The 18,286-nt window shown below is 44.5% G+C and overlaps 1 protein-coding gene across 5 annotated transcripts in view; it reads left to right on the top strand.

Annotated features, from left to right (window-relative positions):
- Positions 1 to 18,286, top strand: part of SOCS7 (suppressor of cytokine signaling 7) — a 282,229-nt gene that overhangs the window by 49,988 nt on the left and 213,955 nt on the right. For 4 of the 5 annotated variants that reach the window (XM_029573963.1, XM_029573959.1, XM_029573960.1 and 1 more), the window contains exons 2-3: positions 1,768 to 1,832; positions 16,256 to 16,360. In XM_029573963.1, the coding sequence (XP_029429823.1) occupies positions 1,768 to 1,832; positions 16,256 to 16,360 (170 nt within the window). The remainder of the gene's footprint in view (positions 1 to 1,767; positions 1,833 to 16,255; positions 16,361 to 18,286) is intronic. The other variant, XM_029573961.1, reaches the window with a different exon arrangement.

Below are 18,286 nucleotides of genomic sequence, written 5' to 3'. Positions count from 1 at the left end.
TATTATTAAGCGACATCTGAGGATCTTACAGTTGCACCCTCAGTTTCAAGAGTTACCTTTATTTGCACTGATGAGAGGATGAAATATTAGGGATATGGTTGTTCATTCGGAATACGTTTGAAAAGGTTAACTAATCTGCTAGTGGAGAGGAAGAAATGTGTCGTCGTGTGGGGATTGTTCTGTTTGTCCCCAGTCTTTTGGTAGTTGTGTGTTGCCATTTGAGAAGCTTCTAATTATAAATTGAGAGGGTTTATAACCTGTGCAACCAAACAAGCTGAGTGTATGTTATGGTGCACTTGCCCTTTAATTTATATTGGCGAAAATGTATATTTGGTCTGAGCAAGGATGATAGAGCACCAGAGTTCAATAGCAGAACAGTGAACTGATGCACCATTAGTGACACATTGTTTAGACGAGACACATTTGTTCTAAGATTTCACTTTCGCAGTTTTAGAGATGACCAGGAGAGTGATTGTGGGGGGTGGTTTTGTTTCTCTACTTATTCAGAAAGAACAATGGTGTTTTATATACAGTGGGTACTGTCAAACGCACAGCCTGAATAAAGAGAGAGAATGGGTCATCTGTTGACATAGTGCTCAATTGGAATGGAGGACTGGGGGATGATCTGGTTATGGATGAGGATAGGAATGACGTTGATTGCCGTGCAGTGACGCTTAAAATTTGTATGGACTGTGTTTATAAAATCAGTGTTTTGTTCACTGCATTCAGAGCTGTTCACCATTTTGGGAGGGTTGTTGTAAGTAATATGTTGAAGTTACCTGTATTTTGTGTGTGCGTATAAGAATTGGTCCTGATTATTTTGTTTATTGAGAGTGTGTCGGGACTAATATCAAACATTTGTTTTTCATTAGAGTGGTAACCCCTGACGCAGGCAGCTTGAGCCTGCAGAAACATGAGCTCATGTCAGGTGACACAATTACTAATGGATAAATGTTAGAGGGACTCAGGACAGTATTTAGCTTTCAGATAAGTAAAGATTTTTTTTTTTTATAAATGACACAATTTTCGAGGAAACATTTTTTGACACGGATAAGTTGACCAATAGGACAGAACCAGCAAATGAATATTTGAGTGCTTACCGCTGACATCACTTGAGGCCCACTGTGTGATGAGAAGCAGTGGATGTGCATATTAGCATGTGAGAAGGATTTCTGAAGTAATATTCATGATGAAAGAGATTAATATTCATTACATGGTTGCTGATTGGTTACATTATTGAGTGGAAGGTGTCTCTTTAATAGTTGATGAAAATAGTTGTAGTGGGGAACTACATACTGTGTATGGCTTATAGTGCAGGCCATGCACAATTTTGATGACCCTTCTTTGAACTGGCTCCACCTTTAGCAATGTCCTTTTGTAGATATGGTGACCAGAATAGAACGAGGCATTTGAGGTGGAATCAAATCAGAAACCTGTAGTGGTGTTATCCAGAGAGGATTTGTTGAAGGAGGTTAAATAAAGCCGCTCCGTGGTTTCATGAAGGACTGTTTCTTGTCAAGATTGGCAAGATGAAAGTAAATAAAGATTAGAATTAAGTTTGTTGTAAGTACCGTAATTTGCAGATCAACAGAGGAGCAGCAAATGCAGCAAAGAGATTTGGATTTGCTGCAGCTATCTGGTGTTCTTAGCAACAAGATCTCATGCTGGAGAGAGTTAAAAATGAAAAGCAGTTTTATTTCCAAGCGAGTGGAAGGGAGGGAGGTCAATTGTCTCATTTATTACAGCTTTATTTTCTTTACTGAATAGAAAACTCCGTTTGTCAAGAACTCAAAGTGCCTTTTCTCCGGTCTCTTTCAGCCCACTCTTCACAGGTAAGTAAAATTAAAATTCCTGTAGCTTGCTTCATTTGCTCATTAGAAAAGACTTGCAGCTGCTCACAGATGGTTCATGCTGACTCTAGGACTATTCTAAACTGCAGATTGTAAATAAAGGAGCTTTTGGGGAAACATTCAAGATATGTTTTCTTTTGGGGTTGAAATTTATGGGAAATTTGAGTAATTGGAAAAAGTTTTGAATGAGTCACAACTTTCAAAGCCTCAAGTCTGAAGTCTGGTAAATATAGAACCAATGATATGGCCTGGATTTTCTGTTGGGTCCAGGCTTGTGGGAACTAGGGTTCATGGGTTTTTTGTTTTTTTTTATGCAAGTGTTCCTCAGGTAAGAAAAGGGCAACAGAAGCTATTTTAAAAGAAGTGGCATTATGTTCTACAGGGAGATCCTGTTCTGTAGAAGACACCTAGAAAAATGGGAGAGGAGATGTATTGGGCACAGGGGTTTCTAGAGGGGACATAGGCTCTTCTGTGACTGACTGCAGAGGCCCTTGGAATAATGTGCCTTTGTCAAGCCAGTTGGAACCTGGTAAGAATTTAAGAAGCCTGAAGCGTTCATTGGTACTTCTGCAAAAGCTTGAGGGTGTGCATTGCTTTATCTGGTAAGGGAGAGTGGGAGCTGCTGCATTTTCTAAATAGATGCTATAAGAGCAAGTTTGCTTACTGTAAAGGGTGTTTTCCGTAGATAGCAGATGAATTAGCCATGCTGTCTGGGTACGTTTTCCGTGCCACTAGGTGGTGGAGCTCTCTAAGTCTCTAGTAAAGTCTTTCAGCTAGGTACTCCCTCTTATATCCTCTCTGATTTACCTCAGGCGCCTCAGTCAGTATCAAAGCAAGTGCAGGTTATGCTGGAACTGTCCGGGGAGGTGGGCGGGTCAGCATGGCTAATTGATCTGCTATCTACGGAAAACACTGTTTACGGTAAGCAAACTTGCTCTTTTCACGTGGATAAGCAGCTGAATTAGCCATGCTGTCTGGGAGTCCCCAGCTGACGTATTGAGCAGTTGATATGTGTAAGTCTGTATATGTGCTCAATATGATAGGTTGTGGCGGACAGTTCCTATGAAGGCTGTGTATGTGAGGAACATGTGGTCTTCTGTAGGATAGTCTGTCCCATTAGTGCATCATCCGCAGTTTGTCTAAACAGTAATGAGATGTGAAAGTGTGCAGCGATGACCATGTTGCCGCTTTACAGATGTCTATGATGGGAACTTCATGTAGATGGGCCATCGAGGCTGCCATTGCACGGACTTGGTGTGCCTTTGGAGTAGTAGGTAGAGTTTGCGACCGTTGTTGATAGCAAAACTGAATACAGTTTGATATCCACGTAGATAGAGTTCTTTTTGTCACTGGACATCCTTGCGCGTTCGGGTTGAACGATAGAAAGAGCTGTGAAAGTCTGTCAGGTGAATGAGTGCGCTGTTTGTAGTAGGCTAGCGCACGTTTACAGTCCAATTTTCTCTCATTGTCATTTGTATGAGGTTTTGGATGGAAAGTGGGTAAGGTGATGGTTTGGTTAATGTGGAAACTGGAAATCACCTTTGGTAAAAATTTTGGGTGAGTGCGTAAGGTCACCTTATTGTGGTGAAATTGAAATAAGAAGGGTAGTGGACTAAGGCTTGCCGTTCACTTACTCTTCTTGCTGAAGTTAAAGCAATCAGGAAAAGCACTTTCCATGAGAGGTATCAAAGGTGACAAGTGTCTAATGGTTCAAAGGGTGGAAGCATTAGCTGTTTGATAACTATATTAATGTCCCACGGCACCAGTGGTTTCTGTAAAGGTGGACGTAGGCGTAACACTCCTTTCATGAATCTGGATACTAGTGCATGACATGAAATCTGTTCTCCGTTGAGGTGAATGTGGTAAGCTGCTATAGCACTTAAATGAACTTGAAGTGAGGAAGTAGCGAGGCCTTCACTGTAGAGTAGATGGAGGTAGGAGAGAAGCTGTTCAAGTGGGCAAGTTAACGGGTCAATACCCGTTGTGGAACACCAAGAAGTGTAGGTGACCACTTCTTTTCGTAATTGAGTCTGGTAGACAGTTTTCTCGAGGAAAGTAATATGTGCTGAAGAGCAGGAGAAGTGTCTAGGTATTGGTATGCGATCCGTTCAGTCTCCATGCCGTGAGGTGTAGGGAGGAGTGGAGAGGATGTAGGAGAGATCCGTTGTGCTAGGTAAGAAGCTGAGGGCTGTTGCCCAGGGGAATTGGGTTGCAGATTGATAGCTGCAGTAGGTAGCTGTACCATGGTTGCCTTGGCCATGGTGGCACGATTAGGATTAGATTCGCTTGGTCTTCGATGCATCTCTGGATCATTCAAGAGATGAGTGGTATCGGAGGGAATGTATACAATAGGTTGTGAGACCAACTTACGAGAGACGTCTGGAGCGAGTCTGAGTGGGCTTGGGTAAATTGAGCAGAATGCTTTCAGTTTTCTGTTCTCTGTTGCAAAGAGGTCGATGGAAGGAAGGCCCCAAACTGAGAGTGTGCGCTGAGCTACCTTTCGATCTAAGTCCCATTCGTGGGGATGAAATATTCTGCTGAGTTTGTCTGCTCTGGAATTCTGAATCCCGGGCAGATTGAAGAGAGATTGATCGTTGATGAGCCCATTCTAATATCTGAACTGCTTCCTTGCAGAGGTTCCAGGAACCGGACCCTCCTTCCTTGTTTATGTAGAACATTGTCACTTGGTTGTCTGTGTGAATCATTACTATTTTCCCTCGCAGGGAGTCTTCGAAGGCTCAAAGGGCGTTTCTCACCGCTTTGAGTTTCAGTAGGTTTGTGTCTGTAATTGGTCCAGGTGAGCCCCCCCATCCCTTGGGAGATGCATCCATGGTGAGTATTATCTGATGTCGTAAGGGTCGTAGGGGCGAGCCCGTCCATAGTGTTGACAGGAGTAGCTACCACTGTAGGTCCTTTTTCGTGCTGTTGGTTATGGAGATGGGGGTGGACAATGGATGGAGAAATTGAATCCATTGTTTTTTTTAGTCCCCATTGTAGGCGACGCATATGTAGACATGTATGTGGGACCACATAGATGGATGCTGCCATGTGGCCTAGAACGGTTAAGATTTGGCGAGCTGGTGTTGCACTGTGTAGTAGATTCGTAGATAGAGTAGAGGGAGCTAATTCTCTCAGGTGAGGGAGGAAAGCCTTGTCCTGAACTGTCGCGATGGAGGTACAGAGAAGGGTGACCAAAATGATAAAAGGAATGGAACAGCTCTCCTATGAAAGACTAAAGAGGTTAGGACATTTCAGCTTGGAGAAGAGATGGCTGAGGGGGGGATATGATAGAGGTTTAAAATCATGAGAGGTCTAGAATGGGTTAATATGAAACAGTTATTTACTCTTTCGGATAATAGAAGGACTAGGTGGCACTCCATGAAGTTAGCATGTGGCACATTTAAAACTAATCGGAGAAAGTTCTTTTTCACTCAGTGCACAATTAAACTCTGGAATTTGTTTCCAGAGGATGTGGTTAGTGCAGTTGGTGTAGCTGTGTTTAAAAAAGGATTGGGTAAGTTCTTGGAGGAGAAGTCCATTACCTGCTATTAAGCTGACTTAGAAAATAGCCACCGCTATTACTAGCAACAGTAGCATGGAATAGACTTGGTGTTTGGGTACTTGCCAGGTTCTTATGGCCTGGATTGGCCACTGTTGGAAACAGGATGCTGGGCTTGATGGACCCTTGGTCTGACCCAGTATGGCATGTTCTTATGTCCTATGAATTGCAATGTTTGAGTGTGTTCCAGATTTGTCTTTTCATAATTTTATTAGGAGGCCTAGATTGACTAGGCAAGAAATAGTCCGTGGAAGATTGATTCGTAGCAGTGCTTGATTGGACGACTGGCTCCTAGTAGCATCCAAATAGTGAAATATTTGCACCCCCTGATGACGAAGGTACGCCACTGCCATTGCTCTACATTTGATGAAGACTCTGGGGGCAGAGGAAAGGCTGAATGGAAGAACCTTGTATTGGAAGTGCTGTTTGTCCGCCTGGAAACATAGGTAAACACCAGGAACTCTGGTGCATTGGAATGTGAGCATATGCATCCTTCAGGTCTAGTGAGCACATCCAATCTCCTGGTTGAAGAAAAGGAAGGATGGATTTGAGAAAAGTCATTTTGAACTTCTCCCTATCTAGGTGCTTGTTGAGGGAACATAGATCCAAGATTGGGCACAGACCTCCTGATTTCTTGGGAATTAGGAAGTATTGTGAGTGGAATTCCTGGTAAGGTAATTTCTGAATGCATTTGTTCTGTAAAAGAATCTGAAGTTACCTTAAAAGAGGTTCTTTGTGAGATGTTAAATGCTTCTGCAGAACCCAATGTGGAAGGGTCGGGAGGGATGAGAAATGAAGAGTATAACCCTGGTCTATTATCGATAGGACCCACTGATCTGATGTGATCTGACTCCAGGCTGGAAGATAATTGGTCAACCTGCCTCCCACAGGGGAGGGGGTTGTGATGGTGGCAACATTATTTTAAAAAACCGGTCTGGGTTTTTGCGGGTTGAGGGTCAGCTTGTTGACGTGGTTGGCGAGGGGCTCTGGCACGTTGGTGTGGTGGTTGGGGCTGATAGGGTTGCTTCCTAGCTGGATGGTAGGATTGAGGCTTGTAATGGGAATAAGGCTTGAATGCCTTAAAGGGTGTCCTCCTATAGGAAGCCGAAGAAGTAAAGTGGCATCGTGATGTGGATGGTTGGTGAGATGTTAAGGAAAGGACAGCAGTCTTTTGTTCGTTGATCTTCGTCACATTTTCGTGAACTTTTCCTCAAACAAGTTTTCTGGACGACATGGTAGATTTGTCAATTTGTCGTGGACATTGTCCCTTATGGCGCTAGAACGCAACCATGCGAGACGTCTCACTGCCAAGGCGTTTGCTGAAGTCTTTGACGAGACATCAAATCCCTCATAAATAGATCGTATCAAGTGCCTCAGACCTTCCTCCAGATTATGATACTGAGGAGGTAAGGCGGTGTCCAGCAAGCTATGGTGGAGGGATGACTTTAGTTGTAAATTATCAAACAGATATTGGGCAATGTAAAACTTGTGGTTTTGAATATGGGCGTTTAACATCGCAGATTGAAATGATTTATTTGCAAAATCATCCAGTGACTTGTTATCCTTGGTCGGCAGTGTGTTGGAATGGATTCTAGACTTGCACGCCTTCTGCATTGCCGACTCAACTACCACAGAATGATGTGGTAGTTGAACTGAAGAATGGAAGGGAGAATCTTTCATTCTGTATTTCAAATCGATTTTCCGTGTTGTCGGTGGAATGGACAGTGGAGTGTCCCACGACTTTTCCATCAGCGCTGTCAGAACAGGATTCTGTGGGAGGGCCACTGGTTCAGTAGGTGTATCAAAATTTTTAATATGCCCAACATTTCCTGACGTGGATCAGGAATCCTCCTTGTTTCCACGTTCAGCATCTGCCCAACTTTCTCAATGAATTGTGAATGTTAGGTCTTCTGGAGGGGAAGATGGTTCCGGGGGTACCTCCGCTGGATCAGACAGGTAACCCGTGGAGGAATCAGAAGAGGAATCTGAATCTGTAAGTTCTTCAATTGGAGTTGGAGGTGATATTGGAAGGTCCTCTGGTGCTGGGCCTGGTATTACTGGATCTACCAGAAGTTTAGGAGATGTGGGGGGAGACAGATGAGGCGGCAATTGCGACTTTTCTATTGACTGTAGAAATTGAGTTTGTTTGTAATTTGAGACATGGCTTCAGTAGCCAGTCCTGAAGTCGATGGTGCTGGTGATGGTTCTGTAATCGGTGGTATAGTAGGCCGAATTACATCCGCTTGTGTTCGCCTTCAGGTAGGCTGTTCAGGTGGAACAACTCGTGGAGTCGGCTGAGGTTGCTCAGGGGCGAGGGCGCCCATGGAGGTCAGGGACACATGACAAAGCCCCTGGTGATGTAGGAGTCGTGTCAGATGTATGAGGTGGTGAAACGTCTGGATCAGACTCCACTATCAAGGGTGGGGACACCTCTCTGGGTCTTTTATGGCCCGAGTGGTGCTTCTTAGGCTGTTTTTGAGTCGTTTGCGTCGGTTGTGCGTCAACTGCGTTGGTGGTGCGTTTATTGGGGGAGGATGCGACGCAGTTGCCTCTTTGCTTCGATGCATCAGGTGCATCGTGGATACGCTGGAATGGCGTGGTCTCGACGCAGTAGCCTCTTTGCGTCAGTGCGTCAATCCTTTGTTGGTGCGTAGATGCGTAGTGCAGGCGTGTTTTATCTTCTGAGCGTCGCATTGGTGAGGCATGTGGCCGCGATGCCACAGATGCATCCCCTGCGCCGTGCGCAGATTTTTGGTGGGCAAGCAACGGTGGGTGTTCTGATCTAGGGGGCTCGACTGAAGACGGCCCTCCTCGACTGAGACCTTTTCTTCCTCTTTGGGCCTGGGGATGCGCTTACCAAGGCCTCAGAAGGGGCATAAGAACCCGAAGCTCTGGATTGAAGTTCCTGAAGCTTGGCAGCCCGCTGGCGCTGGGCTCGTGGGGACATGTGTCCACAGTCCGCACAGTTTGCTTGGTCATGGAAGGGTCCCAGACAAAAATAGCAGGAAATGTGGCCATCGGTGTGCTGACATTATTTTGCCACAGGAACAAAATTTGAAACCAGGACACCGCATGTCTCTTGGCTGCTGATGAAATCAATTCAGACTTGGTGGTTCTGTTTTTTTTTTCCCACAGAAACTTCTCAGTCTCTCAGGAGAGTACAGCTCTGCGTGCCAACTGCTGCGCGGAAAAAAACTGACTGAGGAGCATGAGGTAAATCAGAGAGGATATAAGAGGGAGTACCTAGCTGAAAGACTTTACTAGACTTGGAGAGCTCCGCCACCTAGTGGCACTGAAGACGTACCCAGACAGCATGGTTAATTCAGCTGCTTATCTACGTGAAAAGCCAGTATGACAGGAGGAGATGTTTTCTGGATCTGTTGTCAGAGTTTACCCACTAGTCAAATTTCTGGAAAGTCTGTCTTAAGATCAAGTAAATTGGTTGCATCAGTAGCAAATAACTCCAGACTCCAGGAAAGCGGAAAGTGTTTGTCCACCAGCTATTGCGAGAGCCATGGACATATTTCCTTTCCATCTGTACCGGGTGTGACTGGTCCCAACGAGAACGCCCGTTTCGATTAGACCTTGGATTTGGATATGAGATGGGAGAGAGATACTGGGCCATATTGATAGCCATATCCATATAGGTTGAGTATAATGTGAAGATTCTCAGTTTGCAAGGTGAAAGGTGAAGATTCCTGACCTATGGGGATTAGTGGATGGTTGCAGCTACTGCTTGAACTTAAGAAATGTAATACTGGGTCAGATCCAAAGGTCTATCAAACTCTACATCATCTCTGACAGTGGCTAATCCAGGTCACAAGTAGCCAGCAGGATTCCTAAGAATAGGTCCAATCCTACTTGCTCATTACCAGGGGTAAGCGGTGGCTTTCCCAAGTCTATATGGCTAATAATGATTTGTGGACGTTTCCTCTAGAAACTTCTCCAAACCCTTTTTAAACCCAATTATACTAACTGTTTTTACTACATCCTCTGATAACAAATTCCACAGTTTAATTGTGCAATAAGTGAAAAAAATACTTTTCCCGTCGATAGCAGGGCTGAATTAGCCATGCTGTCTGGGAGAGTGTCGCGATCCCAAGTAGGCGGAGTTTCCTCAGCTAACCACAGAGTTTTTGACTCTGTGCGTCTGCGCGGTAGTGTTCCCGCGCGGTTTCCTCACCTCTTCAGTTTCTTTTTTTCCACGAGCCGTTCGCACGCGGGGTTTTTTCCTCTTGCTATTTTTTCCTGACAGGAATTTTTTTTCGTCGAATTTTTTCGCGTTTTTTCTCAAAAGATTTCTTCCCAGACAGCTCCGAAGCCTTCTGGGTTCAAATATTGCCAGTGTGGCAAAATTATGTCCATCACGGATGGACATAATTATTGCTACCTCTGCTTAGGCCTGGACCACAACCAAAAGCCGTGTCGGGACTGCGGTAGGATGTCTCCGCGAGCCCAGCGGCAGTGGGCAGCAAGGATGGAAAGGTTACGGATGGGCACTTCAGCCCCACCATCCTCCGTTCATTCCTCACTGGGACTGGCGAAATCCGGTAAGGTCTCATCGAAACGGGCGTTCTCGTTGGGACCAGCCGTATTCAGAGGAGTCGTTCCCAGTACCAGGCCAGGGTCTCACACACCCTCAAGGCCACTAAGTAAAGCCGGGGATCCGGCAGTAGTACTCCGATCGAAGGAAACGGGGAATGTGTCGTCTAAATCTGCGTCTTCAGCATCGATAAAGCACGACGCACAGCATATACAAATTACATAGATTGCACGGCGCATCCACGGCACACGGTCAACCACACGGCACATCTATGGCACAGAGACCATTGCATGACGCACCTAAGGTGCATGGTGCAAAAAGGATGCAAGTGGAATCACCAGACTGCAATGTAACGGGCAAGCATCATCATTCATCGAAGCACATTGTAGAAGAGAAAACAGCAGAGTCAGCACTCTCGAGATTCACAAAAAATCTCCAGTATTAGTTCTGACGTAGATGTTGAAAATTTATCTGCTCCTGACTCTCTATCCTCAGGTCAGACTCCACTCAGTGAAAGTTCTTTGGCTAGTCTCTCATCCGTCTCTAGAGCTAAGAGACACTCTCCTTACTTTCAGATCCCGTTATCAAAACGTATTCGCCCGTCTCCAATTATTCCTCCTCAGGACCAACAAAAAGGAACATCACCTGAGGACATTTTGCTAGCGGCAATTCCAACAAAAGCCCCAAAGCAAAGATTATACATTCCTCCACAGGGCTCTCTTGCGGCATCTACTAGGACTAAAATTTCGGACATCCTAAGCTCCTTTTTCCAAGAACTGGAACAAGCTCAACAAATACCACCATAGGACTCCCCTCACGGTTCACCTGCTTCACCTTTAAATGTTGAACCTTTGGAACCGGACACGGAACATACACCAATTCATCCGCATGCCCAGGTTCTCCGGAATCAGTTCACTCTTTCAACTCTTCAACGGGAATACCTTCTGATCCTCCGGAAGGCCTACCTAAGCCTTATTCTCCTCCGGAAGACTCTGCTTATGCAAAATTCATTGAAAAAGTAGGCAGTCGTCTTCAGGTAGAAACAGGAAGAGTACCTGATCCCAGGGCCGAAATGCTAGGGATCCTAAAAATATTCAAATCTCTTCCCGAGCCGACTGCACTACCCCCACATTCGGTGTTAGAAAATGTTCTGTTCAAAATCTGGAAAACTCCCTTTTCAACAACGGCTGCCTCCAGAAAAATTGATATTAAGTATAAGACGTGTAATTCCACAATTTATGAGACTGCACAACTTCCCCATCAATCTATTGTAGTTGAATCGGCCTTATCCAAAGCTAAGCGTACTAAATTACATTCGAATGCACCACCTGGCCGAGAGAATAAATGTCTGGATGACTTTGGGAAGAAGATGTACCATTCCTCCATGCTCATAAATAGAATACGAATTGAAATACCCCTGAATGGAGCAGAAACTTTGAAACAGTCAAAAAATAAACAAATTCTGCTTCTAATAACTCACACAGTAAATTGAGCAGGTGTAGTGGATGACCATCATATGCGTCTTGTCACTGACTATATGAATAAAGCCTATAATTACAGAGACCTGGTAATTGTGGTGCGATTGGCAAATGTGATAAAGCCTTTAAGCACTAAATCCAGATTAATCATCGGTCATTCCACACCTCTCACTTGCATGTGGGCATCAAGATTGCTTTTTGCTATAGTGAATACGAGAGAGTGCACCAATCAACATTAACTGTGCACTTAACTGAATCCTGAAGTTGGTCCTCCAACTCTGCAGGGTTTCGGAGTGAGTTACACTCCTTCAGGGAGCTTCAGGATAGTTGTAATGAATTGCTTCAGCTGGATGTAGCCCATACCTTTTTAAAGGAGAGAGTCTATAAGTGCTTCAAAAAGATAGCAATGAAAATATGGCTAAACGTTGGTAAGACACTTACGGAGGTGGTCAGTGAAACGCGCTAGGATCATCAATGCTTGATAGTTACTGTGAACAACAACAACCATTGAGCTCTTTAGAACAACCGTCATATTATTTAGAGATCAGTCTAATTCTTTAAATAGAATCCTGGGGCAGAACGCCTACTTAAAATAATGTTTCAGCTCGAAATTACTTACATTCTTCATGCGATCTACGTTCTGCAGTGGATACCTTTTGCCGCGTCAAAGACTGTCGGTCTGCTGCCAGAACGCTGATTATAAGGGAATTCCATCAAACGGAATGAGGCTGAGGAAGTGACGTGTTAGTTACAAATATGGTCAATACCTAAAAAGGACTCTGACGTGGCGATCGAGCGGCCAAGTTTAATAACTCCTTATTGGGCAATTGACGTAATTGGAAACCCCTGTCAGCCATTTTTTAGTACGATCGTAGGATTCCCAATAAGGGAAGCCACTCAACTGCAGGATTCAAATTACGAATGCAATGAAGGAGGACATTCGCTGGTGGCTTCTTCCCAAAAACCTTTCCTCGGGAGCCCCATTCCACTTACCACCTCATCAGATCACTCTGACCACAGATGCCTCCAACAAAGGTTGGGGAGTCCATCTTGGCAACCTGAAGACTCAGGGTCTGTGGACCTCTCAAGAATCTACATACCAAATCAATCTATTAGAATTGCAGGCCATTTGGATGGCACATCAGTCTCTGCTCAGATATGGGGATCAAGCCTCATGGGGTATACTGACAACCAGGTAGCCATGTTTTACATAAACAAGGAAGAAGGGTCTGGTTCCTGGACACTGTCAAGAAGCAACTCGAATTCTCCATTGGACAGTCAAAGCCCAAATATCAATTCAAGCGACTTATCTTCCAGGTCTGGACAATGTAACAGCAGATTGTCTCAGTCGGATTTTTCATCCACACGAATGGACCTTTAAATCCAAAGGTGGCAGAAAACATCTTCCAACAGTGGGGCTTTTGTTCAATTTATCCCAGCAGCCAAAGGTTCGCTCCTGACGCCTTTCTCATTCCATGGACACCAGGCTTGATGTATGCCTACCCTCCCATTCCACTCATCTCTCGAACAATTCAGAAATGCATCCAAGATGTGTCAGATATGATTCTAATCGCCCCAGCATGGCCGAGACAGCCATGGTACGCATACCTCATGATACTTTCCATTCGTCCACCAATAACACTGCAAACTCTTCCACATCTTCTGACACAAGAAGGGGGCTCTTTACTTCACCCCATGAATCAATCTCTTCATCTCACAGCATGGAGATTGAAAGGCAAATACTAAACCCCTTAGATTTATCTTCACAACTAGAGCATATTCTTATTGCTTCCAGAAAACCTTCAACCAGACGCAATTACTTGACCTGGTGTAGTCCAAAAAACATAAACACCTTTTCATCCACTGCCACTCAACTACTGCAGTACCTGCACACACTTTACGAAGCAGGGTTAGCTACCACTTCGGTACGAGTTCATATCAGTTCTATAGCAGCTTTTCATGAACCTCTTATTGATCTTCCAATCTCTAATCATCCGTTGATTTCCAGATTCATGAAGGGCATGATATGGCTTCGCCCACCGGTGAGTAAACCACCAATCCCATTGGACTTAAATGTAGTACTGGAACAACTAATTTATTTATTTATTAAAGGCTTTTATATACCGACTTTCTTGATAAAAATCAAATCAACTCGGTTTACATCGAACTAAGCAGTAACTATAACCAATCAACAGAGACATTTTAAGAGGAGCATAAAAATTACATTATAACAAGGATGCCTTAACTGGGAGTTGGAAAAAAAAAGAGGGAGAACAAAGATAAAGTACTATATACAATAGTCCTATATACAATAGAGTATGGGAGGGAGGCAAGCCAACCTCATGGTAACTTGTGGGCATTGTTAAGCATTTGTTTAAGCATGCTTCCTCCATTTGAACCATTAGACTTTAGCCACATCAAATATATGACATGGCAGATAATCTTTCTCATCGCCATAACATCCGCAAGGAGGGTCAGCGAACTACAAGCCTTGGTTCACTACTCTCCTTATCTAGAATTCTACCATGACAAAGTGACCCTCCGTCCTCACCCTTCCTTTCTCCCTAAGATGGTAACGTTTTTTCATCTTGATCAAACTATAACTCTACCTATTTTTATGCCAAAACCTCATACTAACTAACGTGAAAAGGTTTTGCACACGTTGGACTGCAAAAGAGCATTAGCTTACTATAAGAAAAGGACTCAATCAACTTCGAGGCCTTTTCAACTGTTCCTTTTCTTTAACCCGAATGACCCTGGACAATCAGTCTCAAAAAGGACTATAGCCAGTTGGTTATCGCAATGCATACTTTTTTGCTACAATAAACATTCCATTAAACTACTCACAAAGCCTCAGGCGCACCAAATCCGTGCCACTGCAGCATCAGTTGCCCACTTGAACAAAGTTCCCTTAATTGATATCTGCAAAGCGGCAACATGGTCGTCCATTCATACCTTCACATCGCATTATTGCCTGCAACAACAAACGACCTCTGATGCAGCACTAGGCACAGCAGTCTTATCAACACTCAAAAAGATATGAGACTGTCTACCACTTCAAGGGTTGCTGTCCAAACCTCCAAAGAGATATATGCATGGACACAACCCGGGAGCATGGGACTCCCAGACAGCATGGCTAATTCAGCCCTGCTATCGATGGGAAAAAGCAAGTTTGCTTACCGTAAACGGTGTTTTGTAGATAGCAGGATGAATCATCCATGCGTTCCCTCCCTAGACAGTCGCAAAAGGGACACATATACTTTGTTAATTTACCTCTCGCTTGGCTACAAAGAAACTGAAGAGGTGAGGGAACCGCGCAGGAACACTATCACGCAGACACACAGAGTCAAAAACTCTGGTTAGCTGAGGAAACTCCGCCGCCTCGGGATCGCGACGCTCTCCCAGACAGCATGGTTAATTCATCCTGCTATCTGCGGAAACACAGTTTATGGTAAGCAAACTTGCTTTTCTCTGATTTTAATTTATTTAAAATCTTGCTTGCTGCAAACTTCCATACCAAATTGTGCTTGATGCGGCTTACAAATAATGTGCATAATATCAAATATTAAAATCATTTAACAGACATAAACAATTGAAATCACCACTTTAAAAACAAACTTTGTCAGTCCCCAAATACCTCCTGAAAAAGCAAAGTTTTAATGTACTTCCTGACATTTTTATATCTGATCTTCCATATGGCTGGGGCTACATAAGAAAAAGCACGTCTTAGTTTTCTGCAACTTATACTTCCTTGCAGGAGGTGAAGAAAGCAAATGCTGTTTGTGAATGTAGTGGCTGAGCTAGATGATAGCATTTGTTTCCATTGCACAATACAAGGAATATCTGCATATAACCCCTTACGAGTTGTAGTCCATGTTTGAAATTTCGTTTGCAGTCTAATAGGTAATAAATGTAGATCATGCATTGCTGAGCTAATATGATCAGTTTTTACTAGTTCCAACAGCAGACAAGCTGCTGCATGTTGAATCAACTTAATACAGATAATGCAACAATTACTCAAAAGTTTTAAATGTGCTACCTATTAGCTTCATGGAGGTTACCTACTCCTAATACCTTTTGCCACTATTTGTAAAGAAATAAAACCCCTGAACTACCCAGAAACTTGGGTCTCCTATTGAGATAAAAAGCTGGAATCTGTGATTCTTGGGCCTTTCTCTAGAACTGACAACCGATCATATCCATCCCTTTGCCAGGCAGAGGGGAATTGTAGTTTGCTATGTGACTGTCAAAGGGCTGTGAGAGGCTACTGGTAGTGACAGGAATCTGAGTTATAACACATTGACTTTTCATTATAAGGCCATGGGAAAAAATATTTGGCGTATAGGCAGGCTAGTCAGCTGTGCACAAACTAGCAATTAAAATACCTTTGTATGTTATGTTCCAGGTCTGAAAGTTAAAATTACTCTGAACTTGTGTGAGCTTGCATCTGTTGGAAGGCACCATAGACTAAATAATTCTGAGATGATTATATCACTTTCCAATCAATATCAGATCAGAGTGTAGTGATGTCGCAGGATATAGGCATAGCTAATCTGCCAGCTTGTTAGCATGCATAGAAACTTAAAATAATGAGGAAATATGTGCATTTGTGATTTCAGATATCTTTCTCTGCTTTTGTTTTATCAACTCTTCATTTTTTCATTTTACAAATTGTAACTGACCAGTTTCTGGTGAAAAAGATCACGTTAGTTATTTTGAGAAGCCTGGCTCCTTGTGATATCCAAGACCGAGAAGATTTCGTGCAGATTTAGGGTTTTATAATTGACACTTTGACTGTAGCTATCTTCAACCTCTTAATCTGCAGGTGAAACAATGTCATTGGTAGATGTGGACATCTCTCAGCAAGGACTGGCCTCTCGACACCCTCCAACACCACCACCTCCGCCTCGTAGGAGTCTCAGTCTTCTAGGTATGGACTTGAATTCTGCTCTGGATATTTCACATGGTTCTAAAGCTTCTCTTTGTGCTTGGTGCTGTACAACCTCTTTTTAAAAAAAAAACAAAACCAAAAAAACTAGCTCCATTGTTTCAGCTTCCTTCTATTCATATAAGACAATTGTCTTCAGCAGTCATTTCCTCTGCACTCAGGCAGGCCAATCCACACCAGTGGGTTATGTACTCCTACTAGCAGATGGAGACAGTAAAACGGACTTGCTGATGTCTCTGACATATAGCCTTGCCTCGACATTAGCCTGCCAGTATTCTGGGTCTCCAGCAGATGGTGGACATGCATCTCCCTCGTGGGAATTGCCAGTGTTTAAAAATTTAGAAAAAAAAAAAAAAAAAAGAATATCAGAAAAAGGGAAGATAAGAATTAGATGCTTGAGCTCCTGAAGTGACACTCGATTGGTCCCTCCCTCAGTTGAGCAGTTTGTTTTGAGGCCTGGTCAGGCTTAGACTTAAGAAGTACGAAGAAGAGCTCAGCGGTGAAGGCTTGTGCTGAAGACCTGATCGTGCTCTCGGCCAGGGAAGGGCAGAGCTCAGGTAAAAAAAAAAAAAAAAAAGTCAGGACCCCCTTTTTTCTTTGTGGGTCAGTTTCTCCCTCAGCGTTTCCTACATTTTTTCCTCATTTCTCTGGGGAGTTGGTGTAGAGTGGAGGTGGTGTGCGTTAGCGGGTTAAGCAGCTTTTGCTAGATCCTGCAGTGCAGGGTCGATTCAGTCAGCTGGATGGTAGGGTGCGGTGGGCGTCTTTTTTTTTTTTTTTTTTTTTTCCTCCCAGGACAAGCAGGATGGTAGTCCTCACATATGGGTGACATCAAATGGAGCCCTGACACGGAATACTTTTGTCAAAGTTTCTAGAACTTTGACTGGCACACTAAGCATGCCCAGCATGCCACTAACCCTGTGGCCACCAGGGGTCCCCCTTCAGTCTCTCTCTTTTTTTTTTTTTTTTTTCTGCGCAGCAAGTTGCCTCACGGTTAGGAGCTCTGTGAGAAATTTTCTCACACTTTCCTTACGGAAAAACTTGAAGTTTATCTTCCTATTTTACCCTCACCGGGGCCCTTTATCGCACCCCATTCCCTCTGACGCTTGGTAAGTATTTTCCTCGTTGTTTGCAGTCTATTCCCGGCGACACTCTTCTCGGTGCCAGACGGTCATCGACCGCATGCACGCCAAATTTTTCATATGGCGACTGGGTTTAGAAAATGCCCTGAGTGTCCGAGGACCATGTCAATAACGGACCTGCATGATGTTTGCGTTCTGTGCTTAGGACCCTCGCACAAAGTTCTTTGGTGCCCTAGTTGCACACAGATGACCCCCCCCAAATGCAGGCGTGTTCGACTGGACAAGATGGAGCACCTGTTTGGGTCAAAATGGGCTGCTCTGTCGACTCCAACTCAAGTAGCGCCGACCGGAAAGGGTCCATCTACTTCGGAGACTCCCCGCCAAGAACACCACAGAGCGGGTGACGGTCTGTCGCCGAATCCCTCAAAGGCATTGGCGTAGTTATCCTTTGTGCCAGAGAAGGACCGGACTGAGCACGGACGTGCGTCCCCACCCGGTGTCGGCACAGAGACCGCAGCGACATCGACTTCCAAGCCGCCTGAGAAGAGGGCCCGCAGAGAGGAGCCCCCACTCTCCTCTGGACCCGGGACCCCAAGGCATTCCCCACTGGTATCGGTGCCGGGCCTCCGTGGAGGCTCCAGTGACACCTAGTCTGCCTCCTACCCCATGTGCCGTGCCATTCATGCCGGCTTTTCGGGAGGAATTGGACCGCATGGTCCAAGAGGCAGTGCTGAATGCCCTACAAGATTTCTAATCGCCACTGGCGCTGGCCCCCATACTGTTTGCACCGCTGCTCGAGCGCCTGGACATGCTCATCTGTGCTTTCCCG

Source organism: Rhinatrema bivittatum, chromosome 12 (assembly GCF_901001135.1).
Source record: "Rhinatrema bivittatum chromosome 12, aRhiBiv1.1, whole genome shotgun sequence".
Taxonomy (NCBI): Eukaryota; Metazoa; Chordata; class Amphibia; order Gymnophiona; family Rhinatrematidae; genus Rhinatrema; species Rhinatrema bivittatum.
The sequence above is the reverse complement of the archived record's forward strand: the minus strand, read 5'-3'. Positions and strand labels throughout refer to the sequence as shown.